The sequence below is a fragment of the Acipenser ruthenus genome, chromosome 16, assembly GCF_902713425.1.
Source record: "Acipenser ruthenus chromosome 16, fAciRut3.2 maternal haplotype, whole genome shotgun sequence".
In the NCBI taxonomy this organism is placed as follows: Eukaryota; Metazoa; Chordata; class Actinopteri; order Acipenseriformes; family Acipenseridae; genus Acipenser; species Acipenser ruthenus.
Window position 1 is genome coordinate 5,230,268 of NC_081204.1, and position 24,632 is coordinate 5,254,899.

General features: G+C 38.1%; 1 protein-coding gene across 1 annotated transcript; it reads right to left on the reverse strand.

Moving 5' to 3' along the window:
• Positions 1-7,423: 7,423 nt before the first annotated feature.
• On the reverse strand, positions 7,424-18,139 carry LOC117412135 (coiled-coil domain-containing protein 3-like). Its single transcript, XM_058988549.1, has 3 exons — positions 17,240-18,139; positions 11,261-11,435; positions 7,424-8,655 (listed from the first exon to the last, which is right to left on the reverse strand). The coding sequence occupies exons 1-3, from the start codon at positions 17,593-17,595 to the stop codon at positions 8,377-8,379; spliced, it is 810 nt and encodes a 269-aa protein (XP_058844532.1). The 5' UTR covers positions 17,596-18,139; the 3' UTR covers positions 7,424-8,376.
• Between the last annotated feature and the right edge of the window lie 6,493 nt (positions 18,140-24,632).

The following is a 24,632-nucleotide window of genomic DNA, read 5'->3' on the forward strand; positions in this document are numbered from 1 at the left end:
AAGGAAGTGAAGTAATTGACATGTCCCATTGGTTAGTTCTTGGAAACCCAGCAAGTGTAACAGTATAAGGGTCAAGGCCATTGACTTGCAGCATATTCATCTTGCAGAGATTGATGGAGCTCCACAATTGTAATTAAAGAGGGGGCTTAATGAAGTAATATTATGTCCGAGAGAAATTATGTTCCCTGGACCCTCTACATTATTATTACACAACTTGACCTTAATCCAGCAGCTGGTTAGCCCGCTCTTGCAGAACTGTTGTGTGTTGACAAGCATGGGCGTATAGAAGACAAAGGAGTACTGCAGGTAACTTACTGCAGCCCTACAGTAAATGATATCAAGAGAGCGGACTTGCACGGTTTGCAGAAAACGGTTAGTTACGGTCAAACACTTTCTAAAAGTTTCTTGGCTTCAGACTCTATATCTCAGTTTATATTGAAAATGGCTGTTTATTATTATGCAGTTTTCTATTTACTTTATTTTCTCATATTTCATCCATTACTGTCAAATTTCCATTAAAGGCTGAAAAAAAAACCGTGAAAGCACACCCATGTTACTTGTATTATTTTATTTCCCATTTGCTCAGTTTATTTACGAACATATTTAACAAGAATATACCGACATTCATAGTAATCGAAGCCTGCTATTAACTCAACCGTAGTTGGTTTCGCGGGGATACATCCCAAGTGTAGTTCGAACTCCCAAACTCTGATCTCCTACACACTGAAGAACATATATTTATACAGCTTGCACTGAGCTTGTATGCGTATCATATATTCCCTCTTCGGTTTAGTTAACTGCACCACAAGCACCAATTCTGTTTTTCTTTCTTTTTTTAAAGAAATGATTTACTAGGAAGGACCTATGCAGATGTGAATCCAGTTGATGGATTCTCTTATTGGCCGTTTTACTGCTAGGAGAGATTCTGGCACAGTTAAACTTGCTGTGGACCTTCTTTAGCAGTAGTTTTACAGTATAAAGCATTGCAATCTCAGAGTATATTCAAGCATGTTTCTGACTGTCCTTACGTCTTTTATGTCACCAAACTTTTTCCCTCTTCTCAACTTTTTGTTTCACTTAAAAATGTAATGCCACCCTTTCTTGTACAATTTCTGGGATGGTGTGTGTAGCTCTTGGTCATATAATGGTATGAACCCAGCTCTGTTTGGTGAGATATTGTCAACTATTTTTCTGATATATGAATACTCATGTATTACTGGGAAGCCCTTGTTTTTAATAGGTTTCTGCCTGGGGGCCACATCTGCCCTTAGCCTTGTAAACTAGGAGACACTCTGCTGCAGTTTAGAGTAATGTTTAAAATCTTGGGAAAGAATGATTGTACCAGATGTTTCACACCACAGGGCTCCCAGACGTACCTTGCAGGGATTGTCAGACCCTTAAAAATGCAATTAGCCAAGTGTCTGAAATGAGCACCAGGAGTACATAGTCTTATAAAATATTTACTTTCAGCTTTCTTAAATATCTTGCCACATGCAACTAACGAAAAGATAATGGTCCCCTTAATAGACATTGTTATATTTTCCAGTGCAGAACCAGTGATGAATGTTACTGCCAATGCTAATCACTCTTATGGGTTAGGGATTCAGAAACGCTTAACATACTGGAAATTCAATTCAAAAGGAATAAGTAATTCATGTTATTTATGCAATGTATACTTTAAAAATGATCAGACTAATTAATCTCTGGGAAAGCTGTAGATCTTCTGGGTTGGAAAATGCTTGTTATGTTGGTTATTTTTAAGATCCTCAGAGCATATTATTCCTGCCAGAGTGGGCTGTTTGAGGCCACTTTGAAACAGCACTAATGACATCCGATTTGGGGAAATGTATTTCTAAACATTGTTAAACACAAGTCCCACTATGATACAAGAAAGTCAGAAGATGTTTATCATGTCAGTCGGTTATGAGTCCTCAAAATGAAGCACAGAAGACATTTAAAGTGAACCACTAAAGTACAAGCAAATAGAACTATAGTACAGTTTATTGAATACAGGCTGCAGTTGCAACAGAGGCATTAAATTGAAGTAATTTTACATGCACTGTAAATTATACTTTACACTTAAGTGTTGTCTAAGCTAATGTTGCTGTCAGAAATACCGATATATCCTCAGGACAACTTTGTCAAAGAGATGACTTGTGTTTCTTTATAAAATATTTAGAAAAATAAGAAACACATAAAATCACCAAAATCTATTTCCATCTGATTGGCTTTCTTATACCGTACTATGCTCTGTATTACCTAAATGCATTTGTATTGAAGTTATTTCCAGTTTCAGTCATGAAGTTTCTATACCCTTTTTTATGTTGAGTTGAGTTTGCCATCAGAATGTCATTTGCTCTCTTTTTTGTTCTTTAATTACTGTATCATAATCCTGGCATGCTATCAAGATAAGATATTAAGTTAAACTCAAATTTGCATTGGATGATTAGACTCCCACTAACAATCACTTCACTGCTGACATCAGATAGCTTCATCTGTCCCATTGCGGAATCACAAAGCCATCCTAAACAAAATTATTTACAGTTATTAATTAAATTATGTATAGAGAATAGGTCTTGTGAGATAGTGTTTTGTTCTGAGGCACGCACTGCAGATATATTTTCATTAGGAAGTAAATTAAAAACGGATGTTAAAAATCATTAACACGTTTGTGCACATTCAGGAATGCAACGGCTGAGTTCTGAACAGCTCTTAATACGATTGGAGAGGCCAAGCCCACTGAAACAACAAAGACAAAAGTGGTCAGAGTAAATCAGAGAACTCTTAATTTATATCAGCATTAATTAAAAACAAAGTATTACAAATTCCTGTGCAGTGAAGGGAGGCTTGGCTGTCTCAATACATATTTCAATAATTACTAACAAAACCACATGCGTGTACAACCTGGAGCTTATTTAGTGTGGCTATCTGGCACAATCTGCCACATTTATTTTAATCAGTGTATCCCCTCAAGTACTACAGTTATGAAGAATACATCTGCAGGCGTGTTAGCTATTGAGCAGGAACGTTTTCTAAACTCAGGGCAGGAGTACGGGCATAGCAGTCCATGTAAGTTTGGTTCCTTCAACACATACATATACATGGAATTTCCTTATACTGCATCATCCTTTTGCAAAACTAGTTTTCAGATGCCAAAAAAATATATCACAGAGCATCCCATCTAGGAATTTCCAACTAAATCTTGTCCAGTTCCTCAGTACTTTGCTGTCTATCTTCTGTTTTGCAGTTTATTGTCAGTATGTATATTTGGGTAGACAGTATCCATATCCATTAAGGTATAGAAGGTTTTACGGTCACACGGTGCAGTAAAATGTTTTTGCAAAAGGTGCTAAAAAGTTCCACCTTTATTGTATTTTCTTAGGAGATAAGAATCCAGTAAGCAAAAGCAGTAAATACATTTTATAGTGATCATTTCCTTGGTTTTTGGACCATTCGAAAAATGTGCAAACTGCATTTACCATAAATACATAATGAATGCTAAGCCAAGCTAATTATTTTTTTTTTCTTAAACTGCTACCATATGTTAAATATCAGAAGAAATATATCACACGGAAGCCCCTTGTCTGGACAAATAGAGTATCTGCCAAAGTTTTGTGTTTCCAAACAAAACAGTTTTTTTCTCGATCCAGCAAAATGTTGTAACCATCCAGACTTTCAGTGTTTCTATTAAAGGGAAGGTCAGCTGTTTGGATTGTTCAGAAATGGACAGCAGTGCCAACATGTTGGGTTTCTAGCACCTTATTACCGTACACCTTCCCAAAGCGTTCATGTCTTAAAAATATGTAAACAATTATTATGAGATAAGGATCTCTCGAACAAAATAATAATGTATTGCACAGCAAGTGAAAGCCTGTCTGGACAATTTTGGAAAATTTGAGAGTGGCAAGTTCCACATTTTATGGCAAGTGTTTCTAGCTGATTAGTAGAACAATAACCTACAGACAGTGAGCCAGGCTGCTCCACAGTTATTTCATTTTGACTTCCAGCAATCGAGCACCTGATCTTTTAAAGCCATTGAGTCAGCTACTTCCCACCATCCTCTTTGTGATTATACTCAATGTCTTTGTACAATACTTCAGTCTAACTATTATTTCCATATCAGACAGGTATATTAATTATCAGACACTCAATTGTTCAAACTACTCTGGCGACATGCATTTTGTTTTGATAACTGAGGAATGTGAATAATTAAATAAGATAAACAATTACTTGTCATAATATGAGATTAGCAGCTGTACCTTTGACTAACCCTAGCCGTGCAGTTGTGATAAATTGAAAACATTCACATTTGCTGTAGACAAGAAATAAAGAAAGTTACTAAAGTAACATCCACTCTTTTTAATTCTCTCGTGTTTAAAGAATTTCTGATAATTACCAGTAAGATCAACCAAAAGCTGTTGCTTATTTACAAGACAGACAATAATTAAGTTCAGTTTGCTGTTGCTTATACGAAGCATTCTTACAGTGTATTGGTTTTCATTACTGCTATTTATAAATTCTTTACACATGCCTTTTACAACTTTCTTTCAATTTAAAAAAAGAACAAAGCCCATTCCCAGATTGGTTAAATGAAATCCATACATTCTCTGACATTCCTGATCAACTGGCTTGGTCTTTTTATGATATTACTGAGGGATCTTGACACCCACCAGCAGAACACGACTCAGTTCAACTGGGATGATCTGATCCACAAACGCACACAGAGTTCAGCTAAACCCCACACATCATGAACAACAGTGCCTGTTTGGAGTATTTTGGGAACTATTGGTTGCGTTAGGATGATTAGGAGTCAAGGAAGCATAATCAAGACCATAGTTAAGTATTAAAGGGTATATAGAGACCTTTTTATTTTATTGTGTTACATGTCCCCATGTGTTGCTACAACTCTTTATGTAAGGTGTGTGTATTGTTTTATTTTTTTTTATTTTATTTTTTTACATTTTGACCACTTTTTTAAACTTTTAAATTGCATTTCCTGCCTCAAGATGGCTTCACATGTACCTGCATGGACCTCTCAGAACTGCATTTCCCATCATCCTCCTGCTCACATATGTAACGGAGATGGATTTACTAGTGAGCAGGAGGATGATAGGTCCATGCAGGTAAATTCTGGTCAGATGTTTTCTTTCATATAAATCAAATAATAGTCATATAAATATCTCTCCCAATCTGGCTATACCTGGAGATACTTCTGATCTATCTCTTTCTTATCCAGAACATAGACTACTTCTTACTCTTTTAATTCTTGCTAAAGAAGCTGTCCTTTATACCTGGAAGGATACTGAACCTACGACCTTACTGCTGTGGAGAAATCTGGCTTTAGAGGCATTAACACTTGAAAAGATACACTTTTTTTATTTGGATAAATGTTCAGAATTTTCTAGTCTCTGGCATACTGTAACAATTTACTTACAGTCTTTCGACTAGAGATCACTAACATTTTATGGTATTTATTTATTTATTTAATTCATATAGTTACGGAATTACATAGCTGTATTTAATATGATTGATGTATCGTTGTGGGAGATGAATGCCTTGTGAGTGCTATTGAAAAGTCAATAAAATATAATTCTGGGGAAAAAAAATGATGTTATGGATCATTTATTTTGACTGTTGGCCTGTACAACAAATGAAAACGTCATGCTGTGTAACATACAGAACAGGGGACTGTGGATAGTACAGTTGATAGCATTTGACATATTGCAGGAAAATTTCTTCTTGCAACCAAAAAAAAAATAAAGAACAGTACACCTGATCTTTAAAACAGAGATTGTGTTACCGCTAAGTCGGAAGGGGAAATTGATGACCTTAAATTGATTATGTTAAAACTGTTTGGGCCATAAATATGTGAGTACTTGCATTGGTGAACAAGACTACAAATGCTATATATAGACTATGTAAGGCTTTAACCTAACATGTGCAGTACTTGGTTTTATAAGGATTAACTTTCACTTGAAAGGGGTTGGCGGGGGGCGGGGATTAGATCTCGCCCAGGTTATCCAAGGATGAATTGTACAAACAGAACATTTCCTCTGGGTTGAAACAGTCCTGTCTTGACAATAACAATTTAACATGTTTTTCCCCAGGCTTAGATGATACTATGTAACATCGTCATCTAGGTGATTTACTGTATCTAATTGTAACATTTATGGGCTTGTTCAGCAATTGCAAGGATTGCAAAACAACCAAGAAGATTATGATATTTTTGAAAGGCACGCATGCCTTTGCAATGGGCAGCCTCATACTGTGCTGCTGTCGAGTTTTTTTAAAGCAGGCTCAGTTTCCAAGGCCAGGATCTGTCTTCTAACACATTTTTCAATGTCTGCTGATTCCTGAGCAGAAGCCTGTTGCTGACATGATGTTAAACCTGCAGAATTAACAAGGCTCATCGAGCAGCACTCCAAACCTTCATTCAGCCTGTGAAATATCTTCAGTGCTGGCACTTTTCATGATTCATGAACTGTCAAGGAAACAGGAAGGGCCAGAACCCCACAACGGATTTATTGGAACAAACGGAATTAAATCCAGTTGTATCAAGTATGTTTCTTCATGTTAACATTAGTAGGTACCAGTGCAATAAACAGAATCCCAATAAAATGTGAAATGAGGTGGTGCTGTTACATCATAATGGCTTATCAATGCTTGTCTGTGGGCTTTTAATAAGTTGTTTTAGCTTTTTTTTTTTTTTTTTCAATAAATGTTGTTATCCCCCCAAAAAACTCAAAACAAGTCCAGGCATTGGGGATCTGTTTGGTTTGTCCTATGATAAAACAAAAAAACATTTTTATAAAAATGACAAAAATAATTGGTCCTGATGGAATATTTGTTTTTGGTATCAGTATAAGGCCATCTGGGTTTAATTGAGAGTCTATTCGTTATGTCTCCAGGATCTTCAACTCATTTCCCAGAGATATCAGAGAGCCCAACCCCCTCCGTCTTGTAAGTGCTCTGTTTTGAATCAGAACATACTCGTTTGAACAGTACATAATATGTTTAGGGTCGTCAGTCGAAATATGGGGACCCTTATGCAATGATCTTGTCTGTCCACATTTCCATCACTCTGTCTAACACAGTAACTGCCTTGATTTTGCACTATTCTCCAACAAACCTTTATGATACACTTTTATCAATTTGATATAAATATTTTAACGTGGTTATTACAAGATTATGAGGACCGTATGTGTGTGCACTTTGTATTACTGTTGTTTGTATTCATTTTTTTTTATTTGTATTTTTGGTATTGCATTGCCACATTATGCATGTCCAGGAAAGGCACCATGTAAGTCAAGTTTATTTTTGTGTCTATTTGCATCTTGTCTACATGTTTTGCTGTATTAACAAGTAAAGTGTCTGGGATATAAACCACGACCAAAACCCAGTAAAACACATTTCAAGAAATGAATAAGACTGAAAATGAATATGTATTTTATTTTGTATTTGAGTACAACAATTAGAATAACGATAACTTACATTCTAAACTAACACCTGTGCTAGATACTATGCTTGCAATACAAAATATTATTATTTTTAGATGACGGGAGATTATAGTTATAATCTATGAGCTGCCTGCAGTTTGACTATCAACCAGAAAACACAATCTCTTTAGCTGTAACACTGATATGAATGGAGGTTGTGTTTAACAAGTGCTCAGCACTCACAGTTCACACACACATAGCACTTTAGTTTCTACTCTATCGCTGTAGAGTGGAAGCCATTACAATTAAAAATATTCTACTGCGTACAACTGCCAAAGTAGCCATTGAAAAATGACCCCTTTAGGCTGTACTGTGTAGTTGCTTGTTTAAAGTTGATCACCTTCCTATTGCCTTAGAAATGCCACAGAGTGAATCCAACAACATATCAATTCACTATGGCCATCTTCCTTAAAGACATTGTTTGTGTTTAAATACATTTAATTAAGAGGGAATGTTAACGTGTATAACTCGAACAATAAAGATGTAATTTGCTAATATCTAATGCAGTGTGGTAAATTCAGATGTGACTTTCACTTCAAGTTCTTTGCAGTAAAAATCCCAGTGAAGTACCTTAATCATCATTATATGATATTCTACTGATATACTGTGTGGGGCGTACTTGGCTCTATTTGGTATTCCCACAACTTGTGTTAATGTAATAGTTTTACTGGCCTCTTTAAATACATTTTTTAAAACAAAAAATCATCAATTCAATTAAAGTTAAATAGTTTTATAATTTACAATAGGGCCTACTATCTCATATGCATACGAAATACATATACCTGCTAAAAATGGGTCTGTTCCTTAGGGAATTCATTTGGGAATGACAGTATTTGCCTGCCTCCCAGCAGAGAGGCTTGCTCCTTTTTGTTAAATGTGTTTATTTTTTCAGTTTGTTGCTGATTATTTTCTTGAGAGGCTTCTTGAGGTGGTCCTTGCTCGTGTCCTGCTTGACGGCCTTCTCCTTCTCGCGCTGCTGCTTGATCAGCAAGGCCTCTTGCTTGCTCTCCTTCTTGGCCTGTTGTATGGAGCGCTTCATCTTCTTCACCTTGTCCTTCAGGTGGTTGTTAGCCTTCTCCAGCGAGCGCACTTTCTGTGAGAGCGTCTTCACTCGCTCCTCCTCCTCAAACAGGGCCTTTTGCACCGTGGAGCATAGTAGCTGCAGGGAGAAACAACCAGAGGAAAAAACATATGTGTTACATGGATGTAAAATGCATATGCCGGTGAAAGTTTGTAGTCAATAAGGTATGAGTGTAGATCGGGGAGTCAGGTTTGTATGCCTTTCATATAATGTTGTCATGGCTTGTTTTATTATTATGATTTGCAGACTTTATACTGTATATCGATTTTCTAAAACGGTTTAATCAAAAACAGGCAGTATTGCCTATTTGTTGAATACGAGGGACTGAGTGGCAGTTTTTCTCTCATGGAGGTGAAGCACCATGTAGTGCATATAATAGCCTTCCGCACATCTGAAAAAAACTAAGCACAGCCGCTTTCATGGATAGTTTTAAATTAACCAATTTCCCTGGGGTTGCATAAAAAATACATATTTCCTGTATAATTATTCATCCCGTCTGTTTCTGGTTATAAACCACAAACATTACAGAGGTTCAAAATAACGGAGTGGGCTAAGACAGAGTTTCAATTGGAGCAACTTATCTTTTTTTTGATGTGATATTGATAATATTACTGGGTCAGAGGGAGCAGCATCAAAAATAACCATACAGCTGAAGAAATACATCCATGCTATCCAACAGTGGGCTTTACACTGTAAGCTTCTGAGACAGCTCTGAGCATTTTGTCAGAGTTAACATGGATTACGCCATTGTAGCATGGATCCACTTTACTGTAGGTAGACCCATATTAGTTCTGGGTAGCAACTAGACATTTAGTTGCACAATTGCCCAGATGTGCAAATAGAAGATGTGCTGTTTTACCATGGGTGTCATATACAACCACAATATGTTCATTATTTTTCATATTTAAAAAATAAATCAAAATCATTTCAGAATTTTTGTTTGTGTCTGTGATTGCTGTTTGGTTATTTTTCCATGTTTCGTTCCTGACATGTTTCACCATTGTGGCAGTAAGCCGAGCCCTCGGGCGTAGTGTGAATGTGATAGCCTGGCTCTGAAAGGTTGTTTCTATATTTTGGCAGTCTGGCCTCTGGTACTAGCACAGAGCTTAGCAGAACACGATGCCATGGTTTTGGAGGTGGACTATGTTTTTGTAGAGCTGCCAGGTTTGCAAGAGGCAAAACTCCCCATCACTCACAGGCACTATCTCTCCATCTCTCCCCCCTACCCTCTCCGCTCCCCCTCCGTCACTTTTATTAATTTTTTTTCATATTTAGAGTCAAGGGCTTTGTTCTGACATTTTTCATGTGTAATTATCCTTGAAAATGGGGAGGTACCCAATAACAGAATTACTCATTACCCTGAGGGCTCCCTCAGAGCATTAGCCTTTACTTTCATCTGCTCCTGAATCCTTTAGCCGAATGTGTTCCAGTGTCTCCATCACAGCGGCACATGCCTTACATGTGTAAAACACAGAATCACATGGCACCGCTTTAAAACCAGACAGAGCATTTGATATAGCATTTGATGAGGGCTGGCTGTCGATTATATGTATGAGTTAACCAGCTCTCAGCTCTTCAGCAGGAATAATAGGATCATAAAGAATAAATCCCGTTGAAGTTGCCCACCTATTGCAATTTTAAGTCATGTTCTACTGAATTTGAAAGGAAAATAATGGTGGTAATGGTGCAAAACTAGCAGAATTCAATTAGGAAGGTTATTTTAAGGACTCCAAGTTTGTGACTACGTTAAGTTGTTTGTACATCAACAGCTAAACTGAGTGGTAGCATTCACTTCCAAGGTAAATACGATTCACCCTACATATTGTTGGACAAGCTTGCATTTTTTTTTTTTTTTTTTTGAACAGACAGAGACTGTGAGATCACTAAGGATATTATTCCCCCTCATGCTGATTCAGCAGCTGTTCTAATGAACACAAGCAGGACCACCACCAGCTCTCGGCCCTGAGTTACTGTTGAAAGCTGGAGGTGTGGGGTCATCTCAGCCCCTTGAGTGGAATTGTACCAGAGAGTAAAACATGTTCGTGAAGGCCCCTCCACGCACGATTGATACTTGTCAGCAGTAGGGGGTCCTACTTGAAAAGACAAATTGAATATAAACAGCAGCTCCCTGGGATAGCTCTATACTGGGGATAACTTCTTTAAAAAAGATTGTTAAAATATATTCAACAGAAGCCCCCCTCCCTCAACTGTGTGTGTGTATATATATATATATATATATATTATTGTAATGTCAAGAATCTTGTCTTTGTGTTTATGCAGCTGGTGAAGTTTTGGGACAGGCTATGTGATCCTGTCAAAGGTATATTTAGCTTCTTCTGGACATCTGCCTTACCTGTTTATAAGTGCTGTTTATAAGTAAAGCCTGGCAACCAATGACAGGCATGCCCCCCCCCTTTGAGTTTTAAAATATACCAAAATAGGACATTTAAAGATTACAATTGAGGATAAAAAAAAAAAAAAAACTTCTGACTCAAAACCCTCGAAATTGTGGTGTATAAGCTGCCAGTATTTAAGCTTATATCAAAGACCTTACAACTTGCCTGGAAATGCAACTTGTACACAGAATTTGACAGTAATGGTAGCTAGGGATTGGACTATAACTATAACCCTACAGCACTGGTGCTTGCCGCTGGGTGACTGGGTTTGGTTGTGCATGGCTTACCCTGCTGTCCTCCTGGAACTCCCAGTCCGGGGTGTAGGTTTCGATCTGGGTTCCACTGGAGCAGTTTGCGAACTGGAAGAGGCTGGCAAACATACGTCGGTTCTCTGCTGTATCTGTGAAAATGGGATCCTGGAAGTTAACTCCGTGGGGGATGATGTTGTAATTCTCATCCATCCTAAAGAGAAGAACGACACTTTTATTATGCTTGAGATTAATTTGCAAAGACCTCTTTGAACCCCATGAACTCTTTAAACTCTCATACGACGTGCTGTTGGCAATGCAGACATTTCTCTCATGGTTGTTTGATGCTATGTGACAACAGACATCTGTTTTTTGTTTGGTTGCTTGTTTTGTTCTATCACAGAGACATTTCTTCTTGGAGCCCTTTTCAACACAGGGTAGAGTTAAGACACAACAAAGTGAATGCCAGTGTAACTATCATGATAAATCATAACACTCCCCAAAACACTGGCATAGCTCTATGAAATAATATGGTATAATTTATACTTTCATGTGTGGCCTGGGACATTACTTAATAGCAGTCTGTGTTGGTTCTTATTCGTGAACTAAGATTGTAATTTTTGTAGAATATAGTATGTAAAGAATTATAATATACTGTATCTAATGAATATATCTTTTTTTGTTTTACTTTTACACCGACTGCACTTTGTACAGATATTTCAAAATGTCTCAGAGTCCTTGAGGGAAAATATGGGACATATCAGGTATATAAAAATAGCCTCCTTAGAGTTTAAATGAAATCACTGGAACGCTAAAGAATGAATAAATTGTTTATATATAACCTGGGCATCATAGCGAACCATCATACAGAATTATTTTGGAAAACTTAAAGCCTGTGAATTTTGGAACCTGTTCAGTGGAACAAACCCTAGCGTTTTAAATTGATTACGCTAGCAAGAAGCCTAAAATGTGCTTGACCGCTTATCTGACTTTCCCATACAAAAAACTCGCCATGCAAACGGACATCATATGGGAAATGAACTCGCAATCCAGAGGTGAAAGGCTGTATTGCATATTTTACTTCCTGACCACCATCTATCTTGACCAGCTCTGCAGTCCAGAATTACTGATCTGCCTCTCAGACCACAGCAGTCAACAATAGCTTCAGGTGGGAGAGTTTTTAATGCAATACGTTTGGTTAGTGAAAAATGAAAAAACAAGAAAAACAGAAAGCTTATTTGGTCTGCCTCTTGTTAGAGACCCAGCTCTTTCATTCATTTGCGTGCTCTGGCAGGCAGCCCAAAGTACCCTGTGCAGATTTTCTCTTTTTTTCCTCCCATAATAAAACTGTATCCGAAAGTGAGCCATGCAATTAGGATTGTCATACAAAACCTGGGTTGCGGGGAGGAGGAATTTCAATGTGTTTTCTATAAACTTGATCTTATATTGCTAAGGACTTGAAACATTTGTCATAGAATTTTACTAGTTTATTTTTAGTATTCTTACAATCTTATTATTGGGTGTTTTATGTTATGGATGACAAATACTTAGCAGCATTCCGTTATTGTTGGAACAGTTTATTTTATTTATATATTCTAACTAAGTATATCAGTCAATATTACAGTATACTGTATGGTACTTGTCTGCCTGTCACTTTATGATGTATTCAGTGGTTCTCAAGTTTCAAATCTGAGTCATTTCTTCTGAGCAGATGAAGTCTTATGGAACTGATTGTTCATTAACAGATGAAGGCTTGGAGAATGGAGTATTCAAATCTGGAATTAATTTCCTTGTAGAGCTTTAAAGGCCTGATTTATAGCTATACCTAACAGACATAATCCCAAGTGGATCAATAAAGTCTGTAATATACACTTAGTACTATGTACGACGCATTTATGTACTGAACAAGTGTTTACTACAGAATTGAATTGAACCTGGTTATTCCATCTGGAATGCCATCAAAAATCTCCCTGTTCTTTACAATATTGTTCCTGCCATCTTGTTGTCTACTTTTGTGGTTTGTGTTTATAAGCTCTTCAAGTGTACTCTTTTGAGTATTTCAGTCTTACAGGTGTATAAAGAATATGTACAGATGGTTATATATATAAATTTAACTCTGAGGTCTTATATTGCTTAGTATTTATTTCTGTAGTTGTTTATTTTTGCATCCCCACATCTGTCTGCAGCAAACTGTCAATTTTAAATTAAGCTAAACATTTGTATCATTTGGCCTGCTTCCACATAAGGAAAATGTAAGCCATAGTTAGAGACTGACTGTGCCTCTGTCTTGGTGCTCCGTATTACTGTATAACGAGAATGTTTGTGGAATTATGGGGCAAATTGCAGCCATGCCCATACTGTCCTATAAACAGATCTGCAGTATAAAGGGTCGCCTTATAATAAGAGAACACTATACTGTATATATTTTACATTTAAATTAAACTTTTATTGTTTTTACTTGCCAATTGGAGTAATTAATAGCATAAAAAATGATGAATCATTATTCCAAGCAATAAAACAACAAAAAAGTCAGCCTCTCGCAATGCATCAAAAAACAAAACCTGCACACGCCAGAAAGCAATTGTATTTCGGTACGATGCCAAGCAAATCTCTTTTCAACAGGACAATTCTATTAAGAATTACAGCTGCCTACCCCAGACTCCAGAACAAGGGGAATAGGGAGTTATTTTTGGATAAGAAGCCTTCACTGGAGTCTTTTAAAGTGGTGCCATGAACAGTTCAATAGGGCATTAGAAAAGGGTTCCCAAGAACCCTGTGCACCCATGAGCACCATTAAACAAATACTGCAAGAACTCTTAATAAAACACACATGATTTCTTCATTTGTGCAACATACAGTACTATTGTTTGGTTTTGTATTTGGTTGCCAATAAACGTTAGACAAAATTGCCCTCTGGGTGTGTGTGTGTGTGAGAGAGAGAGAGAGAGATGGAGAGAGATTGAAACTACACACACACTACTCTTCCAGTTGGACATTCTTGAACAACATACTCCTGGATATATGAAAGAGACCCTGCATCACCCATCAGCTGAATAGTTTCATAAATTAGAAGATCTCCCTTCACATTTTGAGTGCTTATATCAAAATAAATCTACACCTCCTACAACCACCTCTATTGTGGGAGGATCAGAAGAACAGCAAAGTGGAGTTTTTATTAAGATATACAGTGAGCGCACAGGAATGTTTAGACCAGGAAATCTCTTAGTTCTTCCCTGTCAGTATGAAAGCTGGGCAGGGATGTCACAAGACTTCTCCCACATTAAAATGGAATGAATTTAACAAACAAGCTCCCTCAAAGTCTATCCCCCAACAAACCCGATCTCTCTTAGAAGTAACATCTATTTACAGCTGAGGAGCAGGGAACTGTTTGTGGACCAACAGTATAGACGTAGACCAATTAGATGTTGTGTCTGTAGCTTTTGGTAATCAGAAGCTGCTCTTAAGATGGAAGGGGTTTGCTCAAATCAATGTCTGCCTCCTTCACGGGAGGATTATTTCTGTTTGGGGCTCTGTTTATATAAGGACATATTGCTTTACTTAAAATTGCTGCACTGCAAGGCTGGTGTTTCCATTTCACATATCCCTTTCACACAATAAGGAGAATCTTAAAGAAAAGAAAAGAAAAAGAATAATCTACTCCTCCTCCCTAACTGGAACCAGCTGCCAGGTTTGCTCGGTTTACACAAGAGTCCAAGCTTGACAAATATGAACTGTGACATGTGAACACATGGATGTTGGCATGTTGGTGAGTCGAGTACCATCTCATTCACTCATGTATCTTCCTGGCTGAGTGAGTGAGTCAGGGGGATGACTGCAATGGGCAGGATGGAGTCAGCCATATCACACTCACAATGAGAGTGGAATTAAGTGCTTCATGTGTTCATCTGAAATTAGTTTAACTCAGGTTAATCTCAGGTGTGCCCCTCTATACCATTTTATGACTATTTCATTAGGACTTCTTTGACAAGGTACTTAGTGTCGAGTGGTTTAGAACACATTGAATTGCTTACCTTGTTTTCACTGGTGACCATGAGAGACAGACTAGTGTAGATGATGCAGCAGAAATTGCAAGTATACACCTCATGCTAGCCACAAACACAGTTGTCTTGGAATGGAATAACTACAGGATGAGGGTACAGAATAGGTGACAATTATTTCATATTATCACCATGAACAAAAAGCCTCAACAACCACCAAGCAGAATTCCCCAGTTTGTTTTTCTGTGCTCTGCAGGGGTCAGTTATACAGCATTCTTGCCACTCCTGTTAATTTTAAGACAGATAGTTACATATGCATAACTGCATGATAGGAGACTCATAAGCCAGGAGAAATACGTGATGCTGTAAAACAGAAGCAGGCTGTATATTTTAAAGGGAAGCACAATAGCAACAGCTTCCACCCCTGTGTCTTCATTGGCCTTGAGCTGCAGTTAACTGCAATTACATTAGCTTGAATGAAACAGACTGCTTTTCCTTTGAGTCTTTGAAGAAACAAATATACAGGGTGATTAGAAAGTAAGTTTACCACATCAATGCACCATATCATTGATTTACTTTCTAATCACCTTGTATATTGAGGCAGAGTAGGGGGAGGAAAAATGAAAATGTAGTCCTGGAGGATTGGGACTACATGTCCCAGAATGAAAATGTAGTCCTGGAGGATTGAGGACTACATGTCCCAGAATGCTTTGGGTTAGAATTAGAACCAGGATGGGAAACACCTGGTTCTAATGGAATGAGGGACACCTGTCTGTGGTTAAGCAGGGAGGTATAAAAGCAGGGTTAAATGTTTGTAGAGTGTCTGTCGGCCTCTGTGCGAAGCCAGTGTAGAGGCAGTGCAGGCAGAAAGCTAGCTAGTGTTACTTGTGAAATGTTCTAGTTTATAGTTTAGTTAGCACTCCTTGGTAGTTTTTGTTTTGTTTGTGTTTTTGTAATTAATAAAAGTGTGCAGAAAGCGCTAATACTGTACTGTACATGAAAAAAATTGAGAATATGTCACTCTTGATCAAGCACCCACTCACATTCACCATGAACTGTGCTATACCCTACAGTAGGTCAGCTTCTCTTCCAAATCCAAGGGATAGTTCCTATGTATTTATTATGGCCAGTCCTGGAAAACTAGGATGATCGGCTTTCTTGCAAAGAAATGGTCATTTTGGAAATAGGTTTTAAATTATATATATATGGCAGATCAGCGCAGTGCATCCCTGTGCCTGATGACATATCCAGCCTCGACAACAGCTGCTTTAGATTTCTCTTATTCCCAGTTTGTCACCAAGAGGATTGTGGGGGGTCTTCCTCGTCACATAATCAGTGTTGTTTATTCTTCAGATAATGCCTGTGGGATATAACCTACACAATTACTAGCTACAGAAAGAAAAAAACACAATCTGCTTTTGCCAAATTCCACTATGTGTGAGCATGAAAATGAACGTGTTTTTAAATGTAGGGGAATGTTTTTACTTATTATTATTATTATAATAATAATAATAATAATAATAATAGTTTTACAGTTTTAAGTCTGTAGTCTGTATAATACGATACATAATACAGCATGCCTCAGCTGAACTGCACTATGCTTATCTGAATGTGCGGTTGACTGCGATTTAAGTCAAAACACGCCTTTCGTTGATTAATTGCGCATTGCCTTTTAATACAGGTACATGTCAAGAAGGATGCCATGCAGGAGGCAACCTGAGTCTCTGTACTCAGCAGGACGTACTGTAGGTACAGTTGCACAGTGTATCTGCAGCTGAAACGACCTCTACCACTGTTACAGCTACTATAAACAAACTGGACAGCGCAGAAAATCTGGTGTTTCATTAGATTAGACTATTGCAAAAGTATGCAAACAGATACCCAGGATTAATAAGATTAATATCAACCAGTGAAACTAAACATATAACAAGATACATTCTTGGTCGAATACAGTATAAGTGAAATACATACCATATTAATGACACACGCACACACACACACCGTATTTTGATTTTCCTACCTTAAGAAGAAGTAATATGCATTGTTCTCCACAACGCTGTACGAGTAGCATGGAAAGTACCCAAGCCCGGTGACATTGAAACGGGACCCGGCTGGCACTTCCAACATGCTGCCCCACGCCTGGTCGCACAGCATCTCAATCTCCGCCGAGTAAAACAGGTCCGTGTCATACTGCCAGGGCAGGTAGTTGTAAACGCTGTAAGAATCCTTGTGGAGAGCCAGCACTTTAGCAAAAACAATGATCTCCGCTAGCTCAGCCCTGCAGGACTCGGTCTGGGGTCTCCAGTCTTGGGGAAGTTGGCACCCCAACAGCATACCCAAACAGCTCAGTGATATCAATGCAAAAAAAGGACCCATGTTGAAGAAAACAATCCCAGCTGTAAACCTGAGAAACTTTGGCAATGTGAGAAAATGCGACTTCTGTCTCCCAAATCAGTGTGTCTACACTATGTAAGACTTTGTAGGATATAGCCTACAAAACGTTGTGAGACTCAGAAATCCAAACTGGTAAGAACAAAAGACAATACGTATAGTCATTCAATGAGTTGGTCAGCTACAACATAGCTATATAAAGTGATACTACTGTAAAGATGTTGTCCTGTAAACCGGTGCCCACCCTTTTTCACAGACCTCCATCTGCCTACATTTACCAATTTGGTAAGAGGAGATCGTGTGGTCTTTCACTGCGGCGCTGAATTGTTTAAATATTCCGTCACTCTTCCAAACATATCGCGCAAAGGATCATTTTTCAGAATTTGTTTCATCTGACACTGGGATCGCCCTCCTCAACAGCCCGCCAGGCTCGTTCTTAAAGCTGCAATCATGTGAATACAGGAAGATTGGGTCCTCCATCAGACTGGAAAAAAATACACGGTAAAACGATTTCAGGACATCCCTCAAATACAAACTGCATTCACTTTAGGGATTTTTTTTCTTCTTTCAGCAGCGATATATAAGCCCGTGTAAATAAATAAACACTAAACCACACTGAGCACTTGCTCTGTTTTCTGATCAAACAGAGTGTACTCTGCAGAAGGCTACATTTAGACTAAAACCAAACAGAGCAACTGCAGGTTAGATTACTGGGCAAATATTGTATATGCTGATTGCAGTAAATAATTGGGTAAACCTGCTACTGTATATTTTACAATGGATTAATAAAGACAAGTAATGTGCGGTGTAATGGTGATATACCTTAAGAGTGTATGGCGAGGTCTTGGTTTCAGTGTGCAGTATATATTAGATTCAATATATTTGTTGTTCGTATTACATCCTTACGTTGAAATGTGAACTACATACGGGTATGGATATTCTTACTGTGCGTTGTGTGCAAGTACAGGAAAACTGTAGCAGGCTGAATTTAATTACTTTTTTTGTAACTTAAAGCATTATGCACCATTCAGTACCGTTGCCTTGTTACATTTTTCCAAAGTACTGTATAACGTGCAGGTAGGCTTGCATGTATTTTGCCACTACATTGAGTCCGTTATGTATCACACTTACATTTTTAAATATATCCTGAGAACCGTTCATTCAATTGTGACATTGGTGTGGCAGTTCCTTAATGCAAGTTCTTATGGTTGGGCCAGTTAATTCTACTGTATACTGTATTTTCAAAATCGTTATTACACTGTCGGGCACAGTGACCAAATGTTTTCAAGTTTATGACACCTGCAGCATACAATTACAGTACTAAGAAGGATACGCTTACAAAAAAGTAGGTGACCCGTGAATTTTGAAGCAGTCACTAAATAGAATATTCAACAATTGCACCAGGATTTAAAAAAAAAACAAAAAACAATGGAAAGACCGAACTGGTCGGATATGAAATGAGGTTATTTGGCTTTATTTACAGTATTGCACGCTAATGTCCACAAACAAGAAGAAGCAAAACACACATGTAGGCTATACAGAACTACATCACTCAAAAAGTAATACACCTTTTGACACTAAAGTAGGCTCCATGCAAAGAAACAGACTTAATACAAGAGATTTGGATTGTCTTTTGAAAAATATTATTTTTTCTAAAACTACAGTAATTGCACATCGTAAACATTTACAGCAGCAGTGTACACACTATACTGCAGGGAAATTCACAAAAAGGATACTGCTGGCTATAACACCATTTGGGAAACGAATCGCATAAATAACTGCATCTGCATACCAGTACAGAGGTCAATATATCAAGTCCATATAATTTTGTGTTGTCCACATAAAATGTCACCCAAGGTTGTGTGTGAACCAGCACATCATTGGTGTTGCCCAAATTCAAACACCATATGCAGAGCAAATATGGTACCTGTACTGTATGTTCAAAATCCCGGTTGATTTGATTTGATTCTTTTTAACACAAATACAGTCCAGGACATTTGATGTCGTTATTCATGACAAACGGTACTTGCTTAGTCAGTGTTTTGCTTTTGTACAAACAGATTTTGTATTGACTGACTATTGGCACGGGTCTGAAATAATTTCAGTTTTCATTTCGAACAGAGCCCTGACGAACTCGTCACTACTCGGCAAGCATAATTCGCTTTTTCTTCTTGTACCTCTGCAGGACCAGCCAGCCTGCTTGTAATTCACACCTGTGCTGTTGAAAATAGAAGCCCGCACAGTCCCCGTTTCCTCAGAATCTTCGCCTTTTGTAGGTGAGCCGGGGTTGAACCCAACTCGCCGGTTAACTGGTTCAATGCCAAAGCAAACGGAGCTCCTTTTCTTTAAAATCGATTTAGGAACCAAGAGCGCTTGTTCGGGTACTGACAACCTCCTACGAGTCTGAAACTCAGCAGCTCTCGGGTTGAAAGTGACTTTAATCCCATTTTTAGTAGTTTCTTGTTCATTAGTGTTGTTTTCTGACACAGGAGGTGCTTTAAGGATGGGTAGATCTATTGTCTCGTCTGCATCCATCTCATTTACTTCAGGTGTGTCAGTATGAAGCTGCCCATCGTCAACTGCTTGTGAGTTTGTGTGTTGGCTGAAATCGAGTAACGTTTCATAGTAAATGCTCCTGTCTGTGTTCGCTTTATTGTTGTGCGAACGACTTTTCGGATCCCGTATAGCCAGTGCCTGGTTCTCTCGCAGTCTCAGGGATTGCAATGGGGCTCGTGTCCCGCTATTCTTTTCGCGATCCATCATTACCTCCAGCAGTTAAAAAACGATAATTAGAAAATCAATAATAACAATTGGCTCTGTATAAAAAACCAACGTAGGTACCGTAGTTTGTGCTGTAGTTTTGTCTAACAGTATAATACTTCATTACTTGCTACACTTCCTTCTTTATGTAAATTCAAATCTGTCAACTGTCCAAGTCAAACAGTTTCTGTTAATAAATATAAAGCAACGCGTTACTGATTAACCTGTCTGTGGAGAGGATATCTGACACAGATAAAAACCACAGTTGTTTGTCTAGCTTATTTTCTAAGCTCATTTGGGGTTTTTAAAAAGTAAATTTGACCTAAAATAATACGTCCCAATTATAGTAAGACATGCCTCCAAATACTTCTAGCACATCTTTTGGTTAAACACTTACAGTAAAATACCTACATGCGTTTATTTTATTTGTCGGTATGTCAGTTTAGTTGACTTCGGACTCTATGTCTGAGAAATACCCGTTGTACATATTAATCAACTATAATATACACAGCTCTGTACATGCTGTTGAGGCTCATTCATAGCTGATTCACACACATGTTGCTGTTATCACATTTAAATGGAGATTGCCACCAGCAGAGCAACGGGGGAAGAAGCAGGAGTGCCTAGTGCCTTTTATGGTTTGGATTCTATTCAAGCTACCAGCTATATGAAAATGACATTTGCAGAGACCCCCTATATTGCATTTCTTGGGTAGATATAGCCATCGCCATGAAGTCCCTGCAAACCCTAGTACCTTACAGACACGTCTGGAAATACGCCATGGGAATATTGTTATATCATATCAGTGTATTGGCAACAAAATCGATTTCGATGGAATGTTGTAGTCGTCCTGTTATGGCGGTAATGAACTGGTACTGTGACACGGCAATGAATTACCACTGTGTATTGGTTCAGCGTTGGTATGTCAGAACGGCGAATGACATTGCTGCCCCCTTTACAGAACCAGATCATTGCTATTGTAGTGCCTCTGCCCCGGATTTTTATTGTTAGTTTGGATGAAGCTTTGTTCTTAAGCTTAAGCATTATCCTCTCTTGTATTCAGCCACCACAAATAGCCTCAGTGCATAATGTATTATTTTGCCCCAGAACGCTAAATAAGCAGCAGATTCCTGACTCCCAAACTAAACGTGCTTCTCTGTTTGATGTCTATTCATTTCCAGCATGCAGAGGTCAGAGTGCTGTACAAGTGGAATCTGAAGCACTTTGATCAGGCAGTGGGAATATTAACTAACAATAGCGGGGCAGTGGCTAGGACTCTTGGAATTAAGCTTATTGTTAGAAGTTATAGAATATTTCAGGGTGTTGGTAGCCTGCAGGCTATGGTACTTACCTTAGAAATACAATGTCACTTTTTTTCTCGCTGTGGATAACGTGGGCATTCACCATCTATCAGCCCCCCAGCATAAAGCTAAGCTGTGATGTGCTACAATTTACCATATTGCGTGGTAAACACAAAACAAAATGAGGAAACTTGTTTGTCTATAACTTCAATGGAGCTTCCTGTTTTGTTATTATCGCTAATGTCCTCATAGTCATAGCAATCAAAATATATTCTCCTTAAAAATGTCCCTTTAGACTTACATACAGTTGACAAAAAAGACGCCTTTTCCCGGAAATGTATTTTGTGCTACCATAGTAGTATAAGTCTGCTTCACCTAACTACAGTAATCTGTTTTGGAGACAGAAGACAAGTTTCTAAAATCCTTACAATCGTACTGTTATACAGCACTCTGGCTTTGTGGTTGAGTTTTAGAACTTAGCTGCCCTCATCTGGTGAAAACTTGCCCTTACAATTCAAGCACCTTTTTATTTGCAATGGAAACATTACAATGTTACTCTGAAGTTATTTATTGTTGCTTACAAAACCATACAGCAAAAAACAAAAACAAAAAAAATACTATTGAAAATACTTGGTGTTTTTTTTTTTATATATATATATATATATATATATATATATATATATATATATACGTTTCTGACATTTAACTGTTCAGTAAAATATTATTAATTGGTTCTTGATGTGGTATTAATTTTCTTAAAGAAAACAAATAATACGATACAGCAGGTTTTCAACCCAGAGGGGAAAGCCACTTTTCATTGCAAATCCACTGAAAATTAGCTGCCAGTAAGTCTCTTTTCAGACTGGTCTCAGTAGGAGAACAGTGGGGTATCATTAAGACTGGTAAAGTACAGCACTGTTGAGGGTGACAGGAAAGGTCAGGGGTCAGGAGCGTGCCGACAGGGGTCACACAGGTCTGACAGAATGATTTAGAACAACTACAGTCCCCTTCCCAGCTATTCAAAAGGAAGTGGTGGCGTTTTAAAACCAAGGGCCAACTTTGCACAGTATTATTCGTATAGTGACTTTCTCATCACAGACTAGTATTGGCAGGGGAGGTGACTGACTTCGTATTCCATCGTCAACACTCCACTCCAGCTGTGTGGAGTAGTGGTTAGGGCTCTGGACTCTTGACCAGAGGGTTGTGGGTTCAATCCCCAGTGGGAGACACTGCTGTTGTACTCTTGAGCAAGGTACTTTACCTAGATTGCTCCAGTAAAAACCCAACTGTATAAATGGGTAATTGTATGTAAAAATAATGTGATATCTGTATAATGTGAAATAATGTATAATGTGATATCTTGTAACAATTGTAAGTCGCCCTGGATAAGGGCGTCTGCTAAGAAATAAATAAATAATAAATAAATAACACACAGAGACATGCAGCTCCCAGCACGGTTTATATTCCAGGAAAGAGCGACCCTTTTACTGGCAAACTTGTGAACAGTGCCATACAGTGGCTGTCACTATCTGTTTATGTTTTTTCAGTGACACTGGTAATTGGGTACCTCTTTTTAGAGTGTGAAAACATCTCATTAAGATGGCAAACAGATAAAAGATAAGGGAGCTGACTGAGGCACAACAAGGATACAAAAACTCACCATCCTCAAAGATTACTGTCTGGTTAAAGGTTGCTGCCTGGTTTGTGTAAATATGTTTAAACTGGTCTATTAGTTTACTGTTATATTCCATGATTCTGTTTTTGTACTGGTGAGCCTGTGCCAGTCACAGCTGGCATTGAATTGCATGCAATAAGAAAATAAGGAAAGTTAGAACATTTCATCACAATTGGAAATGGGGTTCTCTAGCTTTGGCATTGGGATTGGGAATTGATTTTAAAAAGAAATTGGAAATTAAATTGGAATTGAAAAACAGGAATTGACCCCAAACCTGCTAAGCTATGTTGATGGCGATTTCAAATACTTACTCTGTATGACTCAGGTACTGCAAGTTAAATGATCAGTCTTAAGAAGTATCAAAATAGTACAGATAAGGGGAGGGCATCAACAAACACAGAGTAATTTAGCTGTGGACCAACTTGTTTCACAAATCCATATGCAACTGTTCTGTAAATATCAAGAAAAACAAGCTTGCAATGTTTGTGTTTCATGATCAACAGTAATGTACATTTCTAATCTCACAGGCTATCATGTAAACCTGTGCGGTTGGCAGGAAAACTATAATACATATACCTTCTGTTGATTTACACAGGTAATAAGTTTTTATAAATTCTGATAACAACTGCATTGCAGATTAAAACGCTTATAATACAGCAACAGGTTTGAGCATGCCCGAATTCTCATATAACACTGCCTTATTCAGGCATATATTATACAAATATAGCATGGACTTGAGCCTTCTACTGGAAAACTACTGGCCTGAATGTTGAAAAAGTGACGTAAGAGGAAAGGTCAGGGAGTCAGGAGCGTGCTGACAGGGGTCACGCAGGTCTGACCGAACGATTTAGAACAACTGCCCCTTCCAACTTAGTGACTTAGCACTGAAGGTAAAACTAAGAGGGAAACGAAATCGATTAAATTGGTCTAGTGACTTCTTGAGTGTTATGAAGGTTCCTTGTAAGCAAGAAGGTGGATAATGTGGTTGACTGACTTTTACTGTTTTTTTTAATCAAGAAACATATCGCAAAAAAAAAAAAAAATCCTAAAAACGTCTGTCTGGCCGGCAGTGTGGGTGTGGTTGTCCTCGTTTACCCTAATCACACACCTGCTGTTTGCCTCGCCGCTTCTTGCTGACCCTTTGTTCACCTCTTGATCTCACGTCTCTACTTCCCTCATCCTTGTTACTATGTTTCCCTTTGGATGTTGTACTTCATTAACTTTCTCCAAATTCTGTTACTGTGCATGGCTATTGGTTATCTTTTGATTCAGTTTCCCTTATACTA